This window comes from Uloborus diversus, chromosome 6 (assembly GCF_026930045.1).
Source record: "Uloborus diversus isolate 005 chromosome 6, Udiv.v.3.1, whole genome shotgun sequence".
Taxonomy (NCBI): Eukaryota; Metazoa; Arthropoda; class Arachnida; order Araneae; family Uloboridae; genus Uloborus; species Uloborus diversus.
This window is the reverse complement of record NC_072736.1, coordinates 144,385,976-144,407,589: the sequence shown is the minus strand read 5'-3', so window position 1 is coordinate 144,407,589 and position 21,614 is coordinate 144,385,976. Positions and strand designations below refer to the sequence as shown.

The following is a 21,614-nucleotide window of genomic DNA, read 5'->3' as shown; positions in this document are numbered from 1 at the left end:
GTTGCATTCGGGTGTTTCTAAAGGGGTCTTTTCCCCGTTTTTGTGGGGAAATCATTGTAATTTCGATGTAAACTCAAGTGGTGTTATTATTTGGCGGACACTTCTAGTCTTTTGGTCGCCAAGTTTTGTCGCCAACTTGGCGACAAATTTGGCGATTTTTTTAATCTGTTTCAATTTGGCTCCTGTTGGTGATATTTAGAAAGTTAACTATTGAATCACATGAAAATTGCCTGTAATGGGGAAATGAAATTAAATTGGAGTAAAAGGAAGTCATGTGATGCACACACAACAGCTCGTTTTCCTTGTTAGCTCATAACGTCTGCTTGTGAACACTGTTGTGTGAAACAATTTTGATGAATGTTTTTTCAATGGATAGGAGGATTTTCCCACGAGAGGCTTGGTACAGTAAGGGAAAAGGCGGCACATGTGAACACTTTTTTTTTCATTTCTTTATTTTTTAAAAAATATTATCAATTACTCAGCGCAAAAGTGTCTCCATGATTAAATACACTTTTCTTTGTGTCATGGAATTTTTTGGGATTTTTAAAAAAAAATATTTTTTTACTTCATGGCATTTTCAAAAAAGTTGTTCACATGTGCCCCAAGAGGGGGACACATGTGAACAGACCTATGCACATATGAACACGGGTAAAAAGGCAGGAGAAGCATCATATTTTAAAGGAAAATTCTTCAATATAAAACATATACATAAATAACAAATACGTTGAGGGTTTGTAACTTATACTGCGTCGATTTCAAATGCAGTTATTGCTCAACTAAGAAAAATGTTTTTCTCTCGAATATATAACTGCTCACTGTCAAATTTTAAAGTCTCGTAGCCTGTTCTGATCACTGAATAGACTAGAAAAAATTTATATAACTACATAATAAAGATCATTTTTTATTATGTAAGGGTTATTCTATATATACTTTGCTTTTAAACTTCATACATTGTTCGATAGTGTATTTTAAAATGATTTTGAACTTCAGTTTTTAATTAAATGAAAATATTTTGTGCTTTTTATTTCCTGTAAGTATTATATAACACTAAATTATTGACCAACTATTTAATAACAAAACAAATTAAAAAAATAAAATTTATAAACATAAATAAATAAATATTTAATAGCATATATCACAACTAACAATAAATTTACTAACTGGTTATAGGCAAATAATAATTATAAATATTTACACATTTTTTACACTTGCAATACCCTACACTAATAATAATATTACGGAGAGCGGCTAAGCGAACTGTTCACTTGTGCCCCTAGATGTTATGTTCACAAGTGCCCCATGGTCTACTTTAGAGCTAACTCGCAAAAATAAAGAGTTTTTAAGTTAATAAAAAAATTTAAACATTGTTATAAATTTACTTGAATGTTCATACAATGGTTTGTAATATTTAGATTTAGAATAGCAGTTAGTTTTAAAAATGTTTTCACTTGAAGACAGTGATAAAAAATTTTCAGCACCTGCTAAAACAAAGAAGTTGCCACTACAGAAACATAAAATGGCACATTGTTCTAAATGTTTGTCCACGAGGTACAACTGATACTGTCCTTATTTGAGCCTTTTTCCAGATTTTTTGCTTTAAGTGATCTTAGTAAAACATACCATGTTCACATGTGCCCCGTGTTTACATGAGCCCCCTTTTCCCCCTACCTATTTTTAAATAATATTATAAACAATTTATTTATTCATCCCTTTTAATACGCTTTTAGAACACTCTTTTGACTTGTCAGTTTAACACTATGTGCAGTCAGAAACCTAAGTTTAATTTTTTGAAGCCAGAAGGGAAAAAAAATGGAAGAGAACGGGCTTATACCTAGGTTAAAGTGAGAATGATTTCGAACTTTCATTTATTTTACTTGACTTCAAACATCACTATTTTCATTCTTTCCTCGGCTCTCTTTAATGGCGAAGTTAAAGAACAGTTTCAACTTTTTTGACTGAGTTTCATAACTCTTATTCTTCCTTGCTCGAACTGTTTCAAAATAAGTACGAAAGCATAGCTTTTTAACAAAAAAAAAAAAAAAATGCTATCCTACGCAATTATTACCTATTGCATATCATATGACGAGTTACTCATTAATTTCCCGTCCATTATCTAGGTCATTAATCTTGGGGGCGGAAATCATTATTTAGAGTACTAATTTCAGTCTTCAACTTCAGAAAAAATATTATTCAACGCCATGACTGAAAAATAACATCCAAAGACAGCTTAAATCATCGCTGTGCAGCGCAGCATGAAAGGTATCATATTTGATGGAATAGCGTAGGTTTTTAGCGATTTATCAAAGAAATAACCCTTTTATTCATCAGTACTACAAGTACCTAGTTGACTTTTGATTTATTTGAAATCACGGAACATAATTGTTGCGTGCAATATTTGGCATTCTAGATTGCAATTTCGTAACGTGCTCTTGTGACAACCCGAAATCTCCCTAGTTAAATTTCTGGAACCGCTATCTTCAGCCAATTAGATATATCAATGGGACCGGAAAATAAAACCGTTTTTTTTTTCTTCTTTTTGTTTTAAACAAATAAATTTTAAACATTTTTTTCAATTTTTAATCTATAATATAAGTACTTTCGTTACAAACAATTTTTTGCTATAAAATATTTGAATCCGGGTCGATAAAATAAGTTGGTTTTGTAGCAAAATGTCTGGAGACGGCATTTTGAAAATTATAGCCATTTTTTCAAGTTTTTTTTAGAATAGCGATCGGAATAAATTGTGCTATGTCGTGTGAGTATGGTGCGTGAAGCAGCCCCACCAAACCATGATTTTTTCCCATTCGTTTTGAGCAGCGTGGTCTTGCGTAATCATGTCTCAAAACCACGCCTTACAATTGCAAGAATAAACTCGCTTAGAATAGTTTACCGCTTCAGGCTTAAATTTTCAATCCCTCCTTCCTCCTCCTTGACTGATTTGGAACAACAACATCACAACAAACAGTTTTGTTAGAACTACAAATGAATGAACGACTCTTGAAAATTTTTCCAAAAGCCATTGTTCGTAAACAGCAGAAAATAAATACCGTCAACTGGGGCAACTTTGGCCTCTGCGGGTAACATAAGTCCAGTAAACGAAAATAGATTGCCTACACAGTACTAGACATGGAGAGTAATTATTACTTATTGATTTAAAGAGTCTACTCAAGGCAGCTCTGGCTTGACTCAATAATTACTGGTTGTACCATTAAACTCTTCGTTTGTTGGGCCAGTGATATTAAAAAAAAAAGGCCAAAGTTACACTAGTTAACGGTAATGAAAATAAACTAAGAATTTACTGGCGGGCCCTTCAAAAAACATAGCGCAGTGTAATGTTCTTACTAAACAATATTTTTTTACAAATCAGGGTTCTCCAAACCGGGCTCAGTCCGAAAAAACCCACACGGGCCCACTAGAATAAACCCACTGTCTCGGCGAAGTGGGTTTTTTCCGAATTAAGTGCACATTGAAAAAAACTACCTTTGAAAAAAACTTTTGAAGTATTACAACTGTAAAGTTGAATAAATGCCTTTAAGCATGAAAAATAATTGTTTGGTACAATGTTTAAATAGTGTTTGAAACAAAAATAATTCTTTAAAACTTGAAAAAAAACCCCGGTTTTTCATCAAAAGTTTTTAAAAAACAGATATTTGAACAAGAAACCAGCTGGGGTGGGCTTTTTTTAAAAGAAAAAAAAATCCGGGTGTTTTCAAACCCTTTTACAATTGGGTTGTTTCCCATTTTTCATTATTATTAATTTTTTTTTTCGGAAAGAGCAAGGTCAAAAGCATGGGGTAAGTTACTATTTTGCTTAACTTATACTCATTTTTTCTCTTAAAATAAATAATTTTAAAAAGCATTCAGCCTTTTTTTTTTTTTTCATTTTTGCTCCTAACGTCACAAGTGAATAAATAAATCGCTAATGTTACAAGAATCAAGTTTCAGAAACTGCACTCAATGAATATTTTATTTAACTAAAAATTCTCGTTCTGCTAATAAATGCCCGTGAACGTTTTGGTTTTAAAATCTTACATTTAAAAAAATAATTAAAAAATAAATGTTGGAAAAATAAAAGTATTTTCTGGATCCATGTTTTTTTTTTTTTATTATTTCATTAATTTCAGCTACTAAAAGTAGTACTTTTGACTGAAGAAAACAACCTCATTAAAACATTTTTTTTTCAATGTAAATTTTTTAACTTAGTGTAGAGGTTCTTCATTTACACGCAGTAACAACTATCTCAAAATTAAATTCTGATATAAATGATATTACCTGCGGCTCTTGTGAAAGAGCTGTGTGATGTTCTTCACTAGGTTCTAAAGATCTTTTAGACAACTTCCTGTGCTTCAAATGGTAATGATCATCGAACATCTGCAAAAGAAAAGAACATGAATGTCTTCGAAGAGATAGAACGTAATTGCACAAATAATTCACACAAAGCTGTAGCTGAAACTATTTTTTTAAAAAGAAGGGAAATGCAATTTTCTGCAAGTATAATTAGATTTTAATAGGCGTTCGGAAATCTCGTTTATAGTTTTATTGCGTTATCATCAAAGGAATAACAAATTCAAGAATGTTTGCGAAAGCATAGTAATAAATTATTATTAAGAATGATTAAAAGAGATTGGGAATTTTTATACATTGTAGTAATTCAATAAGATTGTTTACTTTTATTCAACTGAAAATGGTAATACATTTTCATTTGGGAATCAGCAAAAAGTGCATTTATTTTGGTCTTCTTCAAATTTGATCTTTTCTAAGAATTCTTGTTCGAAGAATTCTTTGAATAAAATTCATTAAGGACAGTTTCTTTTTCGTAGCTGTGAGAAACTTAAAGCGTTATTTTTTAAATTAAACTCAAACTCTGTTCAACTTTCTAAATAGTGTTTCCTCTTTCAAAAATAATTTGCAAAACACATTATTTAACCAAGAAATTTTATTGTAAAAATCAAAACATTTCTGCCGCAAGTAACTACAAAATGATTCCTCCTGTTTTGATTCCGAGAAAAAATAAAGGATTATTTCCTTTCATTAAGATTGAAAAAACGATTGCGCTGGCTTAAGTACTTAATGTTTTACAAAGAATTCCGAATTAGCGATTTGCAAGCAAGATTTACGTTAAAATATAATAAACCAGACGTCAGTAAAAGAAATAAAAAGCCAATCTTTGAGATTTAATGTTCAGAAAAATCAAGAATTACTTAGTTTTATAAACAAAGTTATATTTATGCCCAAGCAGTGATTGAGATTTAAAAGTCTCTCCAATATTACATATTGGCGTTTCTATTATTTTTCGCATTTAATTTATATTTTTATCAAAACTATATAACCGAAATTAAGCTATTATAAATACTTTTGTTTTAAATAGATATTTTACTACGTTAGGTGAATGTTTTGGTTTCACAATAAATACCTGCTTTACAGTACATATAACCAGAATATTATTTTTCCTAATTAACTAGTAATGTAATACATCATTATTTGGCTTTAAAAAAAACAATTTAGTAAATCTGGAGGAAAACGAGCTGATGTGTGCATCACATGACTTCCTTTTACTCCAATTTAATGTCATTTCCCCATTACTGGCAATTTTAATGTGATTCAATAGTTTACTCTCTAAATATCACCAACAATGGCCGAATCAAAACCAGATTTTTAAAAAAAATCGCCAACTTTGTCTCCAAGTTGGCGACAAAACTTGGCGACCCAAAGACTGGCGATATATCGCCAATAGTCCGCCAAATTGTAACACCACTTGAGTTTATATCGAAATTAACAATGATTTCCCCCCAAAAAGGGACAAAAGACCCCCTTAGAAACACTCGAATGCAACCAAAAGGGGAGGTGCACAACTAGACTCCACTAGGAGTCTACGTACCAAATTTCAACTTTCTAGGACATACCGTTCTTGAGTTATGCAACATACATTCGCACATACATACGTACATACAGACGTACGAGAAAACTCGTTGTAAACTATCTCGGGAATCGTCAAAATGGATATTTCGCGTGTCTATACGCTCTTAGGCACTTATCCATGTGTGGTCGAGTCAAAAAAAAAAAAAAAAAAAAAACCTAACATTAATTCGGGGGTGAGCAAAATGGAAATTAAAGTCGATATTCGAGTGAAATTTTTTTCGCGAATACAATACTTTCTTTTTTTTAAAAGGAAGTAAAAAAAAAACTCTTTGCTCCAGAAATGTTGCCGGTCTCTGCACTAATGCATCTAGCAATAATTTAAATTATATGGAAGGACGAATGCGTTTTTAAATGTCAAGGTTTGCAACAATTAGAATGCTTTTTCAAACATTTATACATGGATTCATATTAAGCGTTTACAAGTTAAGTGGAATAAGCTGCCCGAATTTTATTTAAAAATATTTAGCTAAGCCTATTTGAAATTTAGATTTAATCTTATTAATTTATACTATATTGCACCTAGACAAGGAAAGTGACACAGCTCGAAAGTTTGGGAAAACATACTAGCTATTGATTAGATTTTAAATCTTAGCTTAGATAACTGGTACGTGGTGGCGTAAAAAAACGATGTAAAAATAGCGGCACATCATTAAATTTTTCAAATTTAGAAGAAAATGTTTCGAACTTTATGTGTACATAACTAATTTAGACACAACAAAAGCTCACCAGTAAACATCGCATCGTAATCTTTTTGCTCGCATTGTAACATTTGAGACTAAATCACTTTTTTAAAGAAAAATGCGCAAAACCTTTTCTCCAAAGCTGTTTTTGAAGTAAAACTTTTAATGCGAGGGTTTTGAAATTCTGATCGGCAAACTTTTTGTATGACGTAAGTGACGTAATTGCTTTTCAATTGTTGCCGAAAACAATGAAAAATATTAGTAATTACCAACTTAAACAGGTATACATTTGTAGATTTAAAATTTTGAAATAATGGAGAAAATTTTTTTTTAATTCAAGTCAAGTCATCTGCTTAAAAACGTAATCCACGTTGCTGAAGTTCAGCCTTCAAATTAGTTTATTAACTCAAAATTGACTTTTTAATTACTATTACATTTGGCAACAATTAAAAAGTGAATTTCGAGTATTGATTAGTTTTCTCGTTGTTTATAATCTATTTTCTGCATTAAAATATGCAACTTTGTTCTGCATATGCATAAGTCAGGCGCAGAAAAAACAAGAACGTGGAGTGGGATAAAACGTGCAGGTGAAGTAGCAGTTCAGAATGAAAAAAAAAAAGTTCGGCTTCAATCATATGCCTTTACGACACACAATTCTTAGTTGTTTGAGTTGTCTCGCTTTCCTTGCCGGGGCGATATATTAAGGCAGTAAATAAAGGAAAATAATTCATTCAATTAAAAAAAAAGTAATAATAAGGAGTGCGATATTAAGACACCAAAAAAAAAAGGAAAATAATTTATTCAATTTAAAAAAATAATAAAGGAGTGCGATATTAGGACACTAAGAAAGAAAGGAAACAAATATTCAATTAAAAAATAATAATAAAAAAAGGTGCGATTTTAAGACACCAAAAAAAGGAAATTGATTTTTTCAATTTAAAAAAGATAATGAAAAAGGGTGCGATATTAAAACACCAAAACAAAGAAAATAATTTGTTCAATTGAAAAACAAATCAAAATGAGGTGCGTTATTAAGACGCCCCCTCCCCCAAAAAAGGACAAAAAATACTCAATTTTTACAAAAAAAAAAAAAAGAAAGAAAGAAAAAAAGAAAAAAGGGGTGCGATTTTAGACACCAAAAAAGGAAAACAATTTATTCAATAAAAAAAATCAAAAAGAGGACATCAAACTTAAAGAAAAACTGTTTTAGAATTTAAACTGTTGTAAATTTCTATTGCCTATCGCACGCATAATTTAATTTCACGAACCAATTTAATTTCTCAACGGCAATACTCTTTGTGATGATTAAAAACACATTCACGTAGGCTTAACATCTGCTTTCAGCTGAGCGACCGACATTCCAAGAAACGTCCTCCGCGTATTATTAGTCTTTTCACGTATAATTTTTGAAGTGCTGAGCAAACGGCATTTCTCAGAGCCGGTGTAATTAATTTCTTCTTTGTAAACTCATTAAGACGGGGAAACATTTCAAGTAATAATGAACTCTGGTATCTGAATAGAAGTCCTTTCATTAAAACGCTTTTTAAATATCTTATTTGCCCAGCGCTCTGCAGTGTAACTCATTATGAAACTTCATTATGGCCGATGTCTTTTGGTATGTTAACGCTCGCGTAAAATTCCGTTTGTTGGCGGAATATTCCATCGCCTTAGTCGAATATGCCTGAACGTTAAATAAGGCATCTGTTCGGAAAGGGGGCTCTAGATAAATATTTGAGAATTCTACTGTTTTGTAGGAATTTCAAAAATAATTTTTGAGACTTTTTTAAAATGATGAACGCTTTAAACAGGGGTGCCCACAGGGGGGGGAGGGAAGAGATTATAGCGCGAGTGGCGCTATAAAAATGAAGATATCGCTGATTTCGCGAGCAGAAAATTTCTCGAATTTTATATGAACAAAAAAAAAAAGTGATCATTAAGAAATATGTTTGGAGGTAAAATTTTCGCAATTACGATTGATTCACGAAAATTGAAACCTTGCGGAAATAAGTGCTTTCACAGTAGATGATTACGTCAATATTTGAGAAACGATCCAGAAGAAATGAAAAATCGCATTACCAGGAATCTCTAAAATTTTCAAAAGAGAAATGATGATGAAAAACTTAGAAAATAAAAGTTCAAATCTAACAACAAAATAACTTTAAGACCAACAAGCAACGATAAAAATAAAAATTTTAAAACCCCCCGACTGAGTCGCAACTGTAGAATCAAGAGGGAAAATTGAAAATCCTTTTAAAAGTCTTATACTATTAAAAATCAATGTCGAGTATTTTATTTGCTATTAAATAGAAACTGGCAACAGATAAAATTTTTAAATCATTGCGTTTTATTTCCTTGTCGGCCAACAATGAATTCGGTTATGAATTGCGTGAATAAAGGCTTAGCCGTTAATAAAATCTGCTTTAAAAAACGTTATAATTCGAATGCTATGAAACATGGAAGTTCCTAACACATTCTATCAGACGCGGAAAATTTTTTCTTTATTTTGGCATTAAATTTTAAAATTTTGAACTATGTTTTCACTGCAAAAACCACGAGAAACCTTTTAGAGGTTTCTAATTAATATCTTCGTTAATTAATGTCATCCAAAGATGCAATCTAGCTAAGAACTCTCTCGATCAACTCTCCTTTTGAACAAAAAAAATTTTTTTTTCAAAATCAGTCCATCCGTTTAGGCACTAGAGTGCCACAGACCGACACACAGATATACAGATACACAGACACATCTAACTTATAACCCCCTTCCTTTGTGTGTCAGGGATTAAATAGACTAAACCAGTTCTTCTTCATCTTTGTCATAATCTTACGGGACGGCTGCGAATGTAATCGCATTTTTTCAACCAGTAAATGAAAACTGCAATAATTCAAGCAATGTGGGGGGAAAAAAAGCAACATTATTTTACCAGAAATGCTAAATATTAAAACAATGTGAAAAAATTATTTTAAATAAAAATAAATGGGTGAAGCACTTCGAAATAAGTTTGCATCTACGTTAAGCATTGCGAATGTAATCGTATTTTTTCAACGACAAGTAAATGAATACAACAGTAATTCAAGGTAAGGTTCTGGTAAAAAATGCAACATTTTTTAAATTCTAATTCTATTTTTTAAATTTATTTATTATTATTAAACTAAAATTTATTCAAATTATTAAAACAATAAATTATTAAAACAATTCTAAATATTAAAACAATGTGAAGAATTTTTTTTAAATAAAAATAAATGTGTGGAGCACTTTGAAATAAGTTTGCACCTACGTTAAGCAAAGCGAAAGGAAAAAAAAAATTGCTGCTCATGTCAGCAAACAAATTCACAGCGAAGAAATGCAAGTGTTCTTGAAATCAATTGCATTGAATTCGAAAAATATAAATGCAACTTATTCGAAATCCATACGTAAAGCAAATATTTCATCAAGCAAATGTATTGTTGATCGAATTTGTATAATCCTGTAAAAGCGCAAAACAAACTTGAACAAAATCTATATTTGAATATATTTATTTTTTTATTTATTATAACAAAATGACGTTTCTTAAATCTCTTCAGATCTCTATTCAACTAGTCCAAAAAGAGTGATAAATGAAATTATCTCCTCAAAGAAAGTGGAAAATCAAATTTTCCACTCTAGAGAAGATTTAAACCATAATCAGATTTTACAGTACGTCAAAAACATTCTTATCTCCAATTATTGTACGCCATTGTACATAAATTTCGTATTTTCTATGTCTTCCATAAAACATAAATGAATACAAATTGAAATATTTCAAGTTAAATCGACTTCCAAATGTTTACAGATGATTTCGCTTATTAATATCATATATTCTACCTATAATACATTTAATTTCCATAACACGTAACTCATGAATGAAATGGACACATCAGAATGATAGTGGTGTGTGTTAGTGTTACGAATTGCCGTAAGAGAGTATATTCCTCACCTGCTATTTAAGCAAGCTTAAGTTCGACGAGCACGACCGATAGCGACCGGTTGGTTAATCACGTGACAGCAATGACATCAGCAGTTACTAACCGGCTGTTCACGAACCAATGCTTCATCGATCGCTTTAGGTTGATTACCGGTTACTTGCGCAGACATGACGCAAACGAATAACACGCAGGTGGAAAATACATATAATTGGTCAAACATGTCATGTGGTTCCATCAACCAATCAACCAGCTAGAGTTGCGGTCGACCGGTAGATCAACCGGTGAGGCTCATAAAACGACATCGGAAGCAACCAGTTAACCGGTAGCTCTCAAGAACGCTGCGGTTAGCAACCGATTACTCACTGGTCGACCGGTGAGGTTCGTCGAACGCAAGCCAAGTTGTCTTGTATCTTTATGTGTTGTTATGTTACATGAGTTGAAGGGAGCCGCCAGCCCTCACAATACTAGCAAGAATGAGCGACAGCCTATTTATCTTCATTCTCTTTTAAGTTTTAATAAAAGTTAGTTTTTACATTTGTTGAGTTATTTAGAACCCCCGATGAAGCTACAAGTACCATTTATTTTTATGTGAGGCTAAATGATGGAATTGAGTTCATCTTTAATTTCTCTTACGTGTAAGAAAAGACCAACTGGGTTGTCTCCTTAGAGCAGGAATAAGTAAATGGAGGGAGCTAGTCCAATCATCGGCTTAACAAACACTGAGGCAAGGATACCAAGTCACGTGACTCAACAACGACGAATAGTTGACACATTTTGAGTGAAACTAGTGGAGAAAACCTGATTTTTTCCAACGTTTTCTTGAAAATCTATCACGTGGCTTGGGGTCTTTCCTTCACGAATGAATGTCTTCTCTCCCTCCATTTTAACTCGTCTCAATGGTTGTTTCCCATTTAAAAAAAAAAAAAAACTGAAGGAGCATGGTCGAAAACATGGGGTGAAATACTTTTTTTTCTTAACTTTGACATTTTTTCTCCCCTAAAAACACTCTTAATAGACGTTTCGTCGCTGGTTTCATTATCTCTGCTGACGTCACAAGTGAACAAGTTGCTAGGGTTACCAGAATAAAGTTTCAGGACATTGCGAAACTTTGCCACATGAATATTTGAAGCTTTTATTATCATTTTTCAGCAACACTTCTGCACCGTATTTTTTTCAGCTTGATGGTTTTGTGGTATGCTGGGCAAATATTTCCAAGATCGTCCGTTTTCATAAAACGCTTATTTAGCTGACACAAAACACTTATATCGTTTCGACTCACAGTCGTTTGTCCACATCTTCCCATGAAGATCAGATTACTGCAATTTTAGTATAATTAAAAATATTTAGAAAAAAATAACGTAAGTCACGTTTTCGATTTAGTGCACGGCTACTTTAAAGTTTATTTCAATTTTCAAAACAGCTTACAGAAAACCATTTTCTAAAATAAAAAACGAAATCTCGAATCTTTCTCGTCACAGTACACTGATTACATTAGTTCAATACCCAGACACAACTTTAATTTATTTCTTGTTTTTGGAGAGAAAAAAAGTCTTTCTCTCAGGAAAGCAATATCCTTTGAGCTTAAAATTAAACTTTCTGTGCACTTTTTTCTTTGATTCACACATTTCTCTACTCAGTATGAGAACAATTTGACTAGGGTAAAAATTAATTTAGGACAATGAAACAGTTTAAGCGCAAAAATAAAGAAAAAAACACCTTCAAAATTCTCTAAGATAAAATAAACTTGTTTTGGAAAACGTTTTCATAATTTGAGATTTAAAAATTTTCTTTCGTGAAAATCTACAAGTCACTTTTATTGGAATAAAATAAAAGTGCAGTTTGGTTTATAAGATACTAAAGACTTAAGCATTTACATCCTTGAGCAAAATCTTTGTAAATATTGGCACGCATTGAAATATATGAAAAGTTGTAATAAACGCTAGATCAGTGGTGACCAACTTACGGGATGCGAGCTACGGCCAACGAAGCTGATCAATGTGGCCTGTTGTTATGTTTAATGTTTAAAATCTAAAGCTATGTTCTAGAAAATTTCAAAAACAACTAGTCCTCGTCTTAAGAATGAGTTGAAATTTTTAGCTAAATAATAATTGGTTTCCACAAGTCAGATAGAAACTTCGTATCGATGCAATAAGCATGTAGTTATGACAACAGTATTTCTTGACTTGTAATTTTCAGGCTTTTTTTGTGTATTTTCGTGTTATCTAAAGAAACGTTCAAATATGATTAAATGTTATGTAAGCTCTTACCAGGGAGATCAATCCTAATGTGAGGTGTGGTCCTAGGGTAAAGAAAGGTTGAGCACCAGTGCGCTAGATAAAAATCTGAAAAATCTTTGTAAATTGAAATAACACATAACGCCCACTACGTACAAAATTAACGATCTTTAATGTGAAAAACGATATTATTACGATGACTGAAACATTTATAGAAGTTATGATTAAATGTTAGACGCTTTTGTAATATTATACATAACAAAAATTAGCAATTATGAACCAAACGGGAGCAAGCATTAGACAACGGTTTAGAAACCTTTCTGGAGCCATTTTTTCCACGTTAATTGCTCATTTAAGAGTCAAATATTAGTATAATATATTTCTACATAAGAAACTACATAACATAACGGTTATCTACTGTAAAACATGATTTTATTGCGCGACCAAAACATTTACTTAAGGTAGTAGCATAACTTTTTAAAATACACATAATAATATAAAATAATTTTAGTCGGTTAATAAAAGCATTGGCAAAAATACAAATTATGAGTGAAAAAATTAAAAAAAAAGAGATTCACAAGTATGATCTGTTTAAGAGATTTCAGCGGTGAATCACATAGTTGTCCCACGTACGTTTGGTGAATGTTCAAAAGTTTTTCACTTTATACATTTTTCGAAACTTTCGTCACTAAGCGTATTTCTTAATTTGTTTTTAATAATGGTCAGATCCAAAAAAAATGTCAAGATGTCAAATGCATATATGTGGATATTTTTATGACATGAGTAGATGTATCCAGTTATCTTGACTTAAGAATCAAAATGTACATGCGAGCAATCTGCAGAGCAAGTTGGTGTGTGCGCAAGATTTGTTGTTTGACAATGGCAATTTTAATTTTTCAACACTGTTGAACTACTAACGAGCCACAAGACTAATTCAAATGAGCCGCGGAACTATTTGTTTGGCAGTGGGTATAATGATGCTAATTTTTTCATACTATTGAATTACTTACGATCCATAAGAATAATTCTATTAAGCCGCGAGGTTATTTGTTTAGCAGCGGCAATACATTTTTAAATACTATTGACTTACTCACGAGTCACAAGAATATTTCTACTGAGCAGCGGGATTATTTGTTTGAGAATGGCTATAATGAAGTTAATTTTCTAACACTATTGAATTACTTACAAGTCATAAGAATAATTCTATTGAGTCGCGGGATTATTTGTTTGGCAGTGGCAATAATAAAGCTATTTTTTAATCCTACTGAACGACTCACGACACAAGAATTGAGCCGCTCAGAAGCCAATGCGGTTAAGTCCAAATCACAAAATTTGAGAAAATTAATGTTTTTTGATACATCAGTTTTTAAAATTCTTGGTGTATTAATTTAATTAGAAAAGTGTATAAAATCTTTTTTCGAAATGAAAACTCTGCAAAAAAACAAGATATGTTCAGGATGTGTAAATAAAAACGTAAGTATTTATTGAAATAATGACAGCATCTTAAAAATTTTAGGACATATACCATTTGGCAGATGAAAAATATAAGAAATTTATGTAAAAATAATAAAATAACATTTATTGTCATAAGTTTTATGTTTATTCATCATAACAAACACCATCTTCTTACGAGTTATTTAAATGTAAATCTTGATCTCCATGTGTTGTCCTTAATGTCCTGTAAAAGTTGTGTTTAATTGGAGGTGTATACTTTAATAAACATATGATGTCTTTTTTTGTTTCTCTTGAAATTGTTCTGAATATAGGTTGAGTTATATTTTTTAAATTCACTGGCCACCTATTTTTTCTTTTTTTTTTAATATCAATTACATGAAAGGTATCGTCAAAATTATGTTTGAACTTAATGCTGCTTGGGTTTGACCTTTCCAATTTTATGCATCTCATATTAAGCCAATTAATTGACTATTAGTCCACTTGTTGATTTTTTTCTGTTGGTAACAGCTTCTTCCAATGGTTTTGTGGAAAGAAATTCTTGTGGATTCTGTCCTGAACATGAATCTGAATACATTATAATTTTTTGAAAATCCTTTGCGTACAGTTTAATGTGTTTAGTTAAACACGATGACACTTCTTGTGAACCCCGAGATGCTTGGGTTATAGGCCAAACATACATGTAGCCCTCGTTAGTCTTTAAATCATGGCAACCAAGATTGTATATAAATAAGTTTCTCTTGTAATAAGCCACTGATGTGGATAGTTTCGGAAATGGTAATGCTTTTTCTAAATCAAAACTAAACGCGTATATTTCGTCTGAAGCTCTTATTCGATCATTAACCATACTATTCTATTACGGGCAATTTCTGCATTTCGCAAGTGTTCGTCATGTTCAACTTCAGCTGCATTTTTTTCTTCATCTATTGTAGATTGTTTTTTATTACCAAATAATCAGATTTTGCACAAGCATCTTTTGAAGGTTGCTTAAATTGTAAGTTAACTTTTGTCGAAAATATATGGTAATAAAACTTTTCCTTTACTGGTACAATTTGCTCTTCATTACATTGTTCGACATACAGGTTATACATTTTTGCAATAGAAAGATCTGAATTCAAGTATCTGCCACTGGGATTATGACTTTTTGTACAATGCATTTCTTGTTTTTCAGTGTTGCCAACAAATATCGAAGGAAGAAGAATAATTTAATTTTTATTTCAAAGTTTATGTAAAAAAATATTGATAAAAGGTGGACTTATTCACAATGACTTCTGAAATTATTATACAATATGTTCAGAAGCTATCAAAAAAGTGCTGTATAACCTTGAAAAAAATAACCAACGAGTAAATCCTTTAATAACTAAAAAGATTGATATTTATTTCATCAAAATTTCCAAAAATCAGAAAATATCCAAAAATGGACTTAACCGCATTGGCTTCTGAGCGGCTCAATTATTCTTCCGAGCCGCATGCGGTAGATATCGTTTCTTGTACAGTCACGCGGTCCGTACATAGCAAATTTAGGGCTATAACGTAATAGCATCAATCTCCCTTCTTGTTTTACTGTATAATGTTTAACTTTTTATAACGAACTTACGGATATAACGAAATTTTTATCTGGTTCCTTCAACTTCACTTTAAAACACGCGACTGTATGAGCAAATGAAATTATATTGTAGGAAATTTGAAGGAAAATCACAAATTCTGTTAAACATCAGAATAAGTATGAAAGACACACTTTCAAAAGAAAAAACAAACTTTGTTAAAGAATAGAAAATTAAGAAAATGAAATTAGTTTCAATGCGGATATCTGTAACATTTTGATGTTGTAAGAGATTGTCAATTAACGGCTATTAACAATAAAATGAAAGTTAAGGATGGATTTTGAATTCAGCGAGTCTAAACAGTTGACTCTTACAAAACTAAACAGTTGAATAACAACTAAAATTAATTTCATTGCGAGTTAAGGGATTCTTAGAACGTCTTAACGTTTTGAAGACGGTTTTCGGAGAATACTACAAAAGCAATCCATAATTCTTCATAGAATATAATTACATTTGATAGATCACGAAATAAGTCTGCGAAAAATTTACGGGCAACTGAGATTTATTTTAAGGTAAGTATACCCCACATTAAATGTTGCAAAAAAGAAAAATATGATTCACATACCAGCAAATAAAATTAAAACTAAGAAATGCAAGTATTTTCGAAATCAATTGAAGTTAATTCGGAAAAGATAAAATGTAAATTATTCAATATCCATTAGTAAAATCCATGCCTCTTGTACTATAACTGCAATGCTTTAGTTCGTGATCATTTTCGAAGGAAATAATTTCGCCATGTAAGTTTTCACAATACTGTTAGCTTGAAACATCGAATTGAATGCACACATATAAAATTATACTTTAAGTATAGTTTACTTCTTTTCAGCAGGACTTAACTAATTTTTATTTCATTTACATTGTTTCGTATACATAAGTTTCGATAACATTATGGAAATATTAATTGTAAGAAAAATTGCTAGAAAAGTTTTATAAATAAAACAAAAGCATTCAATGATCGTACTCATTATTGGTTTTAGGTTTTCTTACTTCCCAGATCTTGGGAATTTCAATAGCCCAATTTTGGATTTTGCGAAAAATGCCAATGGCAGTCCTGCGTATGACTGTAACGAAATTGCGTTCTTTAAGGTATCCGATTGCTTTCGAAGGCATTTTTTAAATGATATTTTTTTACTACATGTTTCAAAACTATGAAAAAAAAAATGTAAAAGCAAGCTTTCAAAATATTTTTTTTTTTAATTGGACAAATGTAAAGAAAAATAGAGAAAACACGTGTCTTTCGATAACAGCTATGGACAAAATTTGGCTCTAATCACTCATAAATCTTTATGTGTGTTTTGTTCTAAAAGATTTCCCATTTTTCAAAATAGTTCTGAAATATAGCCAAAGTTCCTATACTGTTTTTTTTTTTTTTTTTTTTGTAAACAAAAGCTTTTGTTCAAACTTATGCACATGAAAATATTACTTAATTCTGAAATTCAGCTTAGCTTTTAGTGGAAAACATCAAGCATATTAGAGAACTATCTCAGAAAATTTCCCATCAATATTTGAATAACTTTTTGAGCTATTATTGTTACAGCAGACAGCTTTCTTCAAAAATATAAATCTTCAGAAAACCCGTTTAAATGCAATTTTCGGTCTGGAGTTTGGTGTTCGACTCTGTAATAATACAGCTATAATTCCAGTTGTAATTCACGTAGAGTAAAAACTAAGGCAGCTTCGGAAAGCTAATGATTCAGACTACAAAACGGAATCATTAAAAAAAAAAAAAAAATTCATCAAAATGTCCATTTTAACGCAGTCAGGATACCTTAAGAACTAAATCAAGACAAGTTCTTTCTAATTTCTCCTTACGTCAAGTGTCGAGTGCTTCGCTGCTCATTATCAAAACTCAACTCGACCGCATCGCGTGCCAGAGATTTATGCAAATGGTACTGATCTGGAATGCGAACGGTTGTTTTCGACAGACATGCACTTCTGACAAGCTTTTAGCGGAGTGGTACTCAAGAATGCCAGAGGAGCGCATTTCGGACAAGAGTCAATAGAAATCACATTACTGCAGAGTACAGAACTGTCAATCACGGCAGTCCATTTCTCATGGTCATTTTCTCAACGAGGCTACGCCCAGAGTTAATGCCAGAAAAGTTTGGACTTGTAGGAGTCAAGTAGGATTGGCGGTTAAGTCCACAGAGTTTGAGAAAAGCGGATTAGGGCGTAGAAATTCTTGAAGCTGAAAAATCTGTGACTTTCTAATTACAGTAGAAGCGCGTTATACCATGACTCGTTGTAACGTGGAATTGGTTGTATAAAGGTGGCCATCCTATCCTTCGATTCTTTAAACCAGCGGTTGGCAACCTAAATTGGCTGAAGATCTAGCGAGCGCAAAGATAGACTTGGGAGAGGGGGGTACAGGTTCATCATTTCAAAGTTTTCCAAGGGGCGGGAGGGGGGAGGACAAAGGATATTTGGTTAATGCATTTCATAGGAACAAAAAAACCAAAATACACGCAAAATGCTAGTCAATTGATCCGCCTGATCGCCCAAATGATGAGCCTGGGGAGATGCATACATTATAGACTAAAACAGCTGCTGATTTTAAATCGTAGGTAAACTCTTATCAAAACAGACTTTGATACTTATTAAATGTTATTTTAATTTGATAAAAGACTGTTATGTAAAAATTTTTAACTCATATCAAAATATTTTCAGTCACAAATATATTGCTTGTTTTAAAACTGGTAAAATAGTGACTATAGAAATTTCGACAAACCATAAAAAATTGGAATTTTTTTTAAAAACTTTTGACTTAGTCGTTAAACCTAATCTTGTTACAGAAAATAATGCATCTTAATGATACTCTGAGAGAAAGCAAGGTCCATATTGCCGTGATTGACTAAAAATGGGCTCAAGATAAATCGGTCGATTGCGACCCGGCACACTTATGTAACCATTTCATAACTTCCAACCTTTTTTTTAAAATGAATGATTTAACCTTTTTTATTCATACTCTAGCAGTACCCGCACGGCTTTGCTCATAGTAGAAAATAAAAAGGTCAACTGGTTCGCCTGTATATTTACAAATAACGGATGATGAATTTCTAGCCAATTTGCTATATTCAATTTCTCGTCCACGTTATGGTAATTCGCTCGGAGCAGAGGAATTAAATCCACCAATGGTGGTAAAAATAAAATCATAGAAAAAGATGAAATCGAATTTTTAAAAAACCGCTTGGAGGTGCACACCTCCATGCTACAAACTAATTTTGTGCCAAATTTCATGAAAATTGGCCAAGCGGTCTAGGCGCTATGCGCGTCACAAAGATTCAGACATCCAGACAGAGAGATTTTCAGCTTTATTTTTAGTAAAGATTGTTATTGAATAATTTATAATTACATGTTACCTATTGCTGAAGAAATATACATTTATTTATCACTTATTTCTACATCATGTTACTGTGGAACCGTCCTATAACTTTTTTATTTGGTGGGGGGGGGGGGAGCTAAATATCACTGTTATGATGTACCAATAACAAGAAAGAAAAAAAAAGATTTTTGAATTTATATTTGATAATCTATAAAAAAAAAAAACTTTAACTTTAGGAACATATATGTCCCATAATGTTACTTAAAGGTTTGAACGTTCTTCTGATTTTTATGCAATTCTCACTCTGAGAATGTTGTGTGCTTTTTTAAGAGAAAAAAAATAAAGTCAACAAATAACTAATGAATAAATAAATAAATTATATACATGAGAAGAATTGAAGAAATTTGCAGCGAGAAGTTTAAAAAAAAAACGACTTATTGGGATAGTAAAGTAAGAAATAACAAAGTTGTATTGCACAAAAGTGTAGATTGCAGCATATACGTTTTTCGGCGTTACAAGGAACGCCTTTTTCAATGCAAAGAAGTGAACTTATGGATGAAAAGACTTCCAGCAAAAGGGGCTGTAGAGTCGGAGGAAAAATTACCAAGTCCAGCCCTGACTCCGATTACGGGAATTTTATAGCCTTCGTCTCCGACTCCTTTACCCCGAAATCAGTCTAACTCTGACTCCCACTCCGCACGGTCAGAGTTACGGGTTGCAGACTTTGAGGGGAAATGACAGGCTCTGACTTCGACTCTTTTACCCCAAAATTAGTCCGACTCGAATTCTTCGACTCCGCAGCCCTAATCTTTTCATCCATAGCACACTTTCTTTGCATTGAAAAAGGCGTTCCTTGAAAGCCGAAATACATGTATGCTGTAACCTGCAATTTTGTGCTATTAAACGTTGTTAGTTCTCCTACTTTTCAAGCACAAAAGCGTTATTTCAATCTTTACTTTTTAAGAAGTTTTGTCAAATTAACAAAAACAGCTTTCGCATCATCTTATTTTTCAAAAATGAATCCATCATACTATCACATTACATTTAAAACTTTTAGACATTACATTTAAACCTTCTTACTATCACATTGCATTTAAAACTTTTACACATTACATTTAACCTTCTTACTATCACATTGCATTTAAAATTTTTACACATTGCATTTAAAACTTTTAGACGTTACATTTAAACCTTCTTACTATCACATTGCATTTAAAACTTTTACACATTACATTAAAGCCTTATTACTATCACATTGCATTTAAAATTATTACACATTACATTTAACCCTTCTTACTATCACATTGCATTTAAAATTTTTACACAATGCATTTAAACCATTTACAATTACATTACATTGATAACTTTTCTACAATACATTTAAACCTTCTTACTATCACATTACATTCTAAACTTTCACATGCTTTCAGTCAACACACAGAAAATTCCTATTCATACACAAAAACCAAAAACTAACAAAGTACCAGACAGAATACCTAATCCCCCGATTCCCATCATGACGGCGGAATTCATTTCAACTCCGGATTATTGTGAAACGCATTTGCAGAAGAATACGTCCATCGAATAACATGGAACACATTTCGAGTGCATTCTGTTCCTTAACAGCTAATTACCGATTCACTTCTTAGCAATTCGAAATTCTGGCGAAGCGAGCCTCAAATCCGTGCAGAGTAACTGTTTTGAGAGGTAATTTCCGCTGAGTGTTCTAGTAGAGGGGGGCGCAGAAATTGAGGAAGACGAGCCCGGGGTGTGTCAATACAAATCCAATTAGATGTATGTTAAGTTAGTATGGACTCTGATGGCGGCTTATATTGCAATTACCTTCCAAGTTATGTTAGTTCTACCACATATATCCGAGCATATGTAAGGAAGTACAAGACTTCTTTGATTTGACACAATTCGGAATGCACAAGGCAAATGAGAACTAATTATTTTTTAAATTTATCGTGGTCGAAAATAGTTTCAGCACAAAGTCATAATTTTTAGGAGTTTTTTATTCATTTATTTTACTTTACTTTTTTACTCCTTCATTTTTAAATGATTTCCCGATAAAAGTTTTCTACATTGATTCTTTCTCCTTTTTCACCAATGAAAAAATCCATTACAAACCGAAAATAAAACGTACACTTCATTAATGTTATGATAAAAAAAAAAGATAAATTTCAAATCTTTTTTTTTCTGAATTTAGTCATCTCTAATGCAGAAAAGAAAAATCTTCACTTATAGCTTAAAAGTACTATATGGCAACACAGTATCTTATAAGGTAAACAAAAAGTTCGGGTTTTTTAACCCCGCCCTCTATTTTGACGTCAGTTCCAGGAAAATATTTGCAGAATCCGGATAAGATCAAACATTCTTAGCGCCGATGGTCATCACGCGATCACTACTTGACAGTTATATGAAAGAATTTCCTGACCAACCATCAATATCATTAAAATAA

The 21,614-nt window shown here is 31.9% G+C and overlaps 1 protein-coding gene across 3 annotated transcripts in view; it reads right to left on the bottom strand.

Annotated features, from left to right (window-relative positions):
• LOC129223976 (furin-like protease 1, isoforms 1/1-X/2) overlaps positions 1-21,614 on the bottom strand; it is a 414,934-nt gene that overhangs the window by 135,910 nt on the left and 257,410 nt on the right. For all 3 annotated transcript variants that reach the window (XM_054858365.1, XM_054858364.1, XM_054858366.1), the window contains exon 2: positions 4,273-4,371. In XM_054858365.1, coding sequence (XP_054714340.1) covers positions 4,273-4,371 — 99 coding nt within the window. The remainder of the gene's footprint in view (positions 1-4,272; positions 4,372-21,614) is intronic.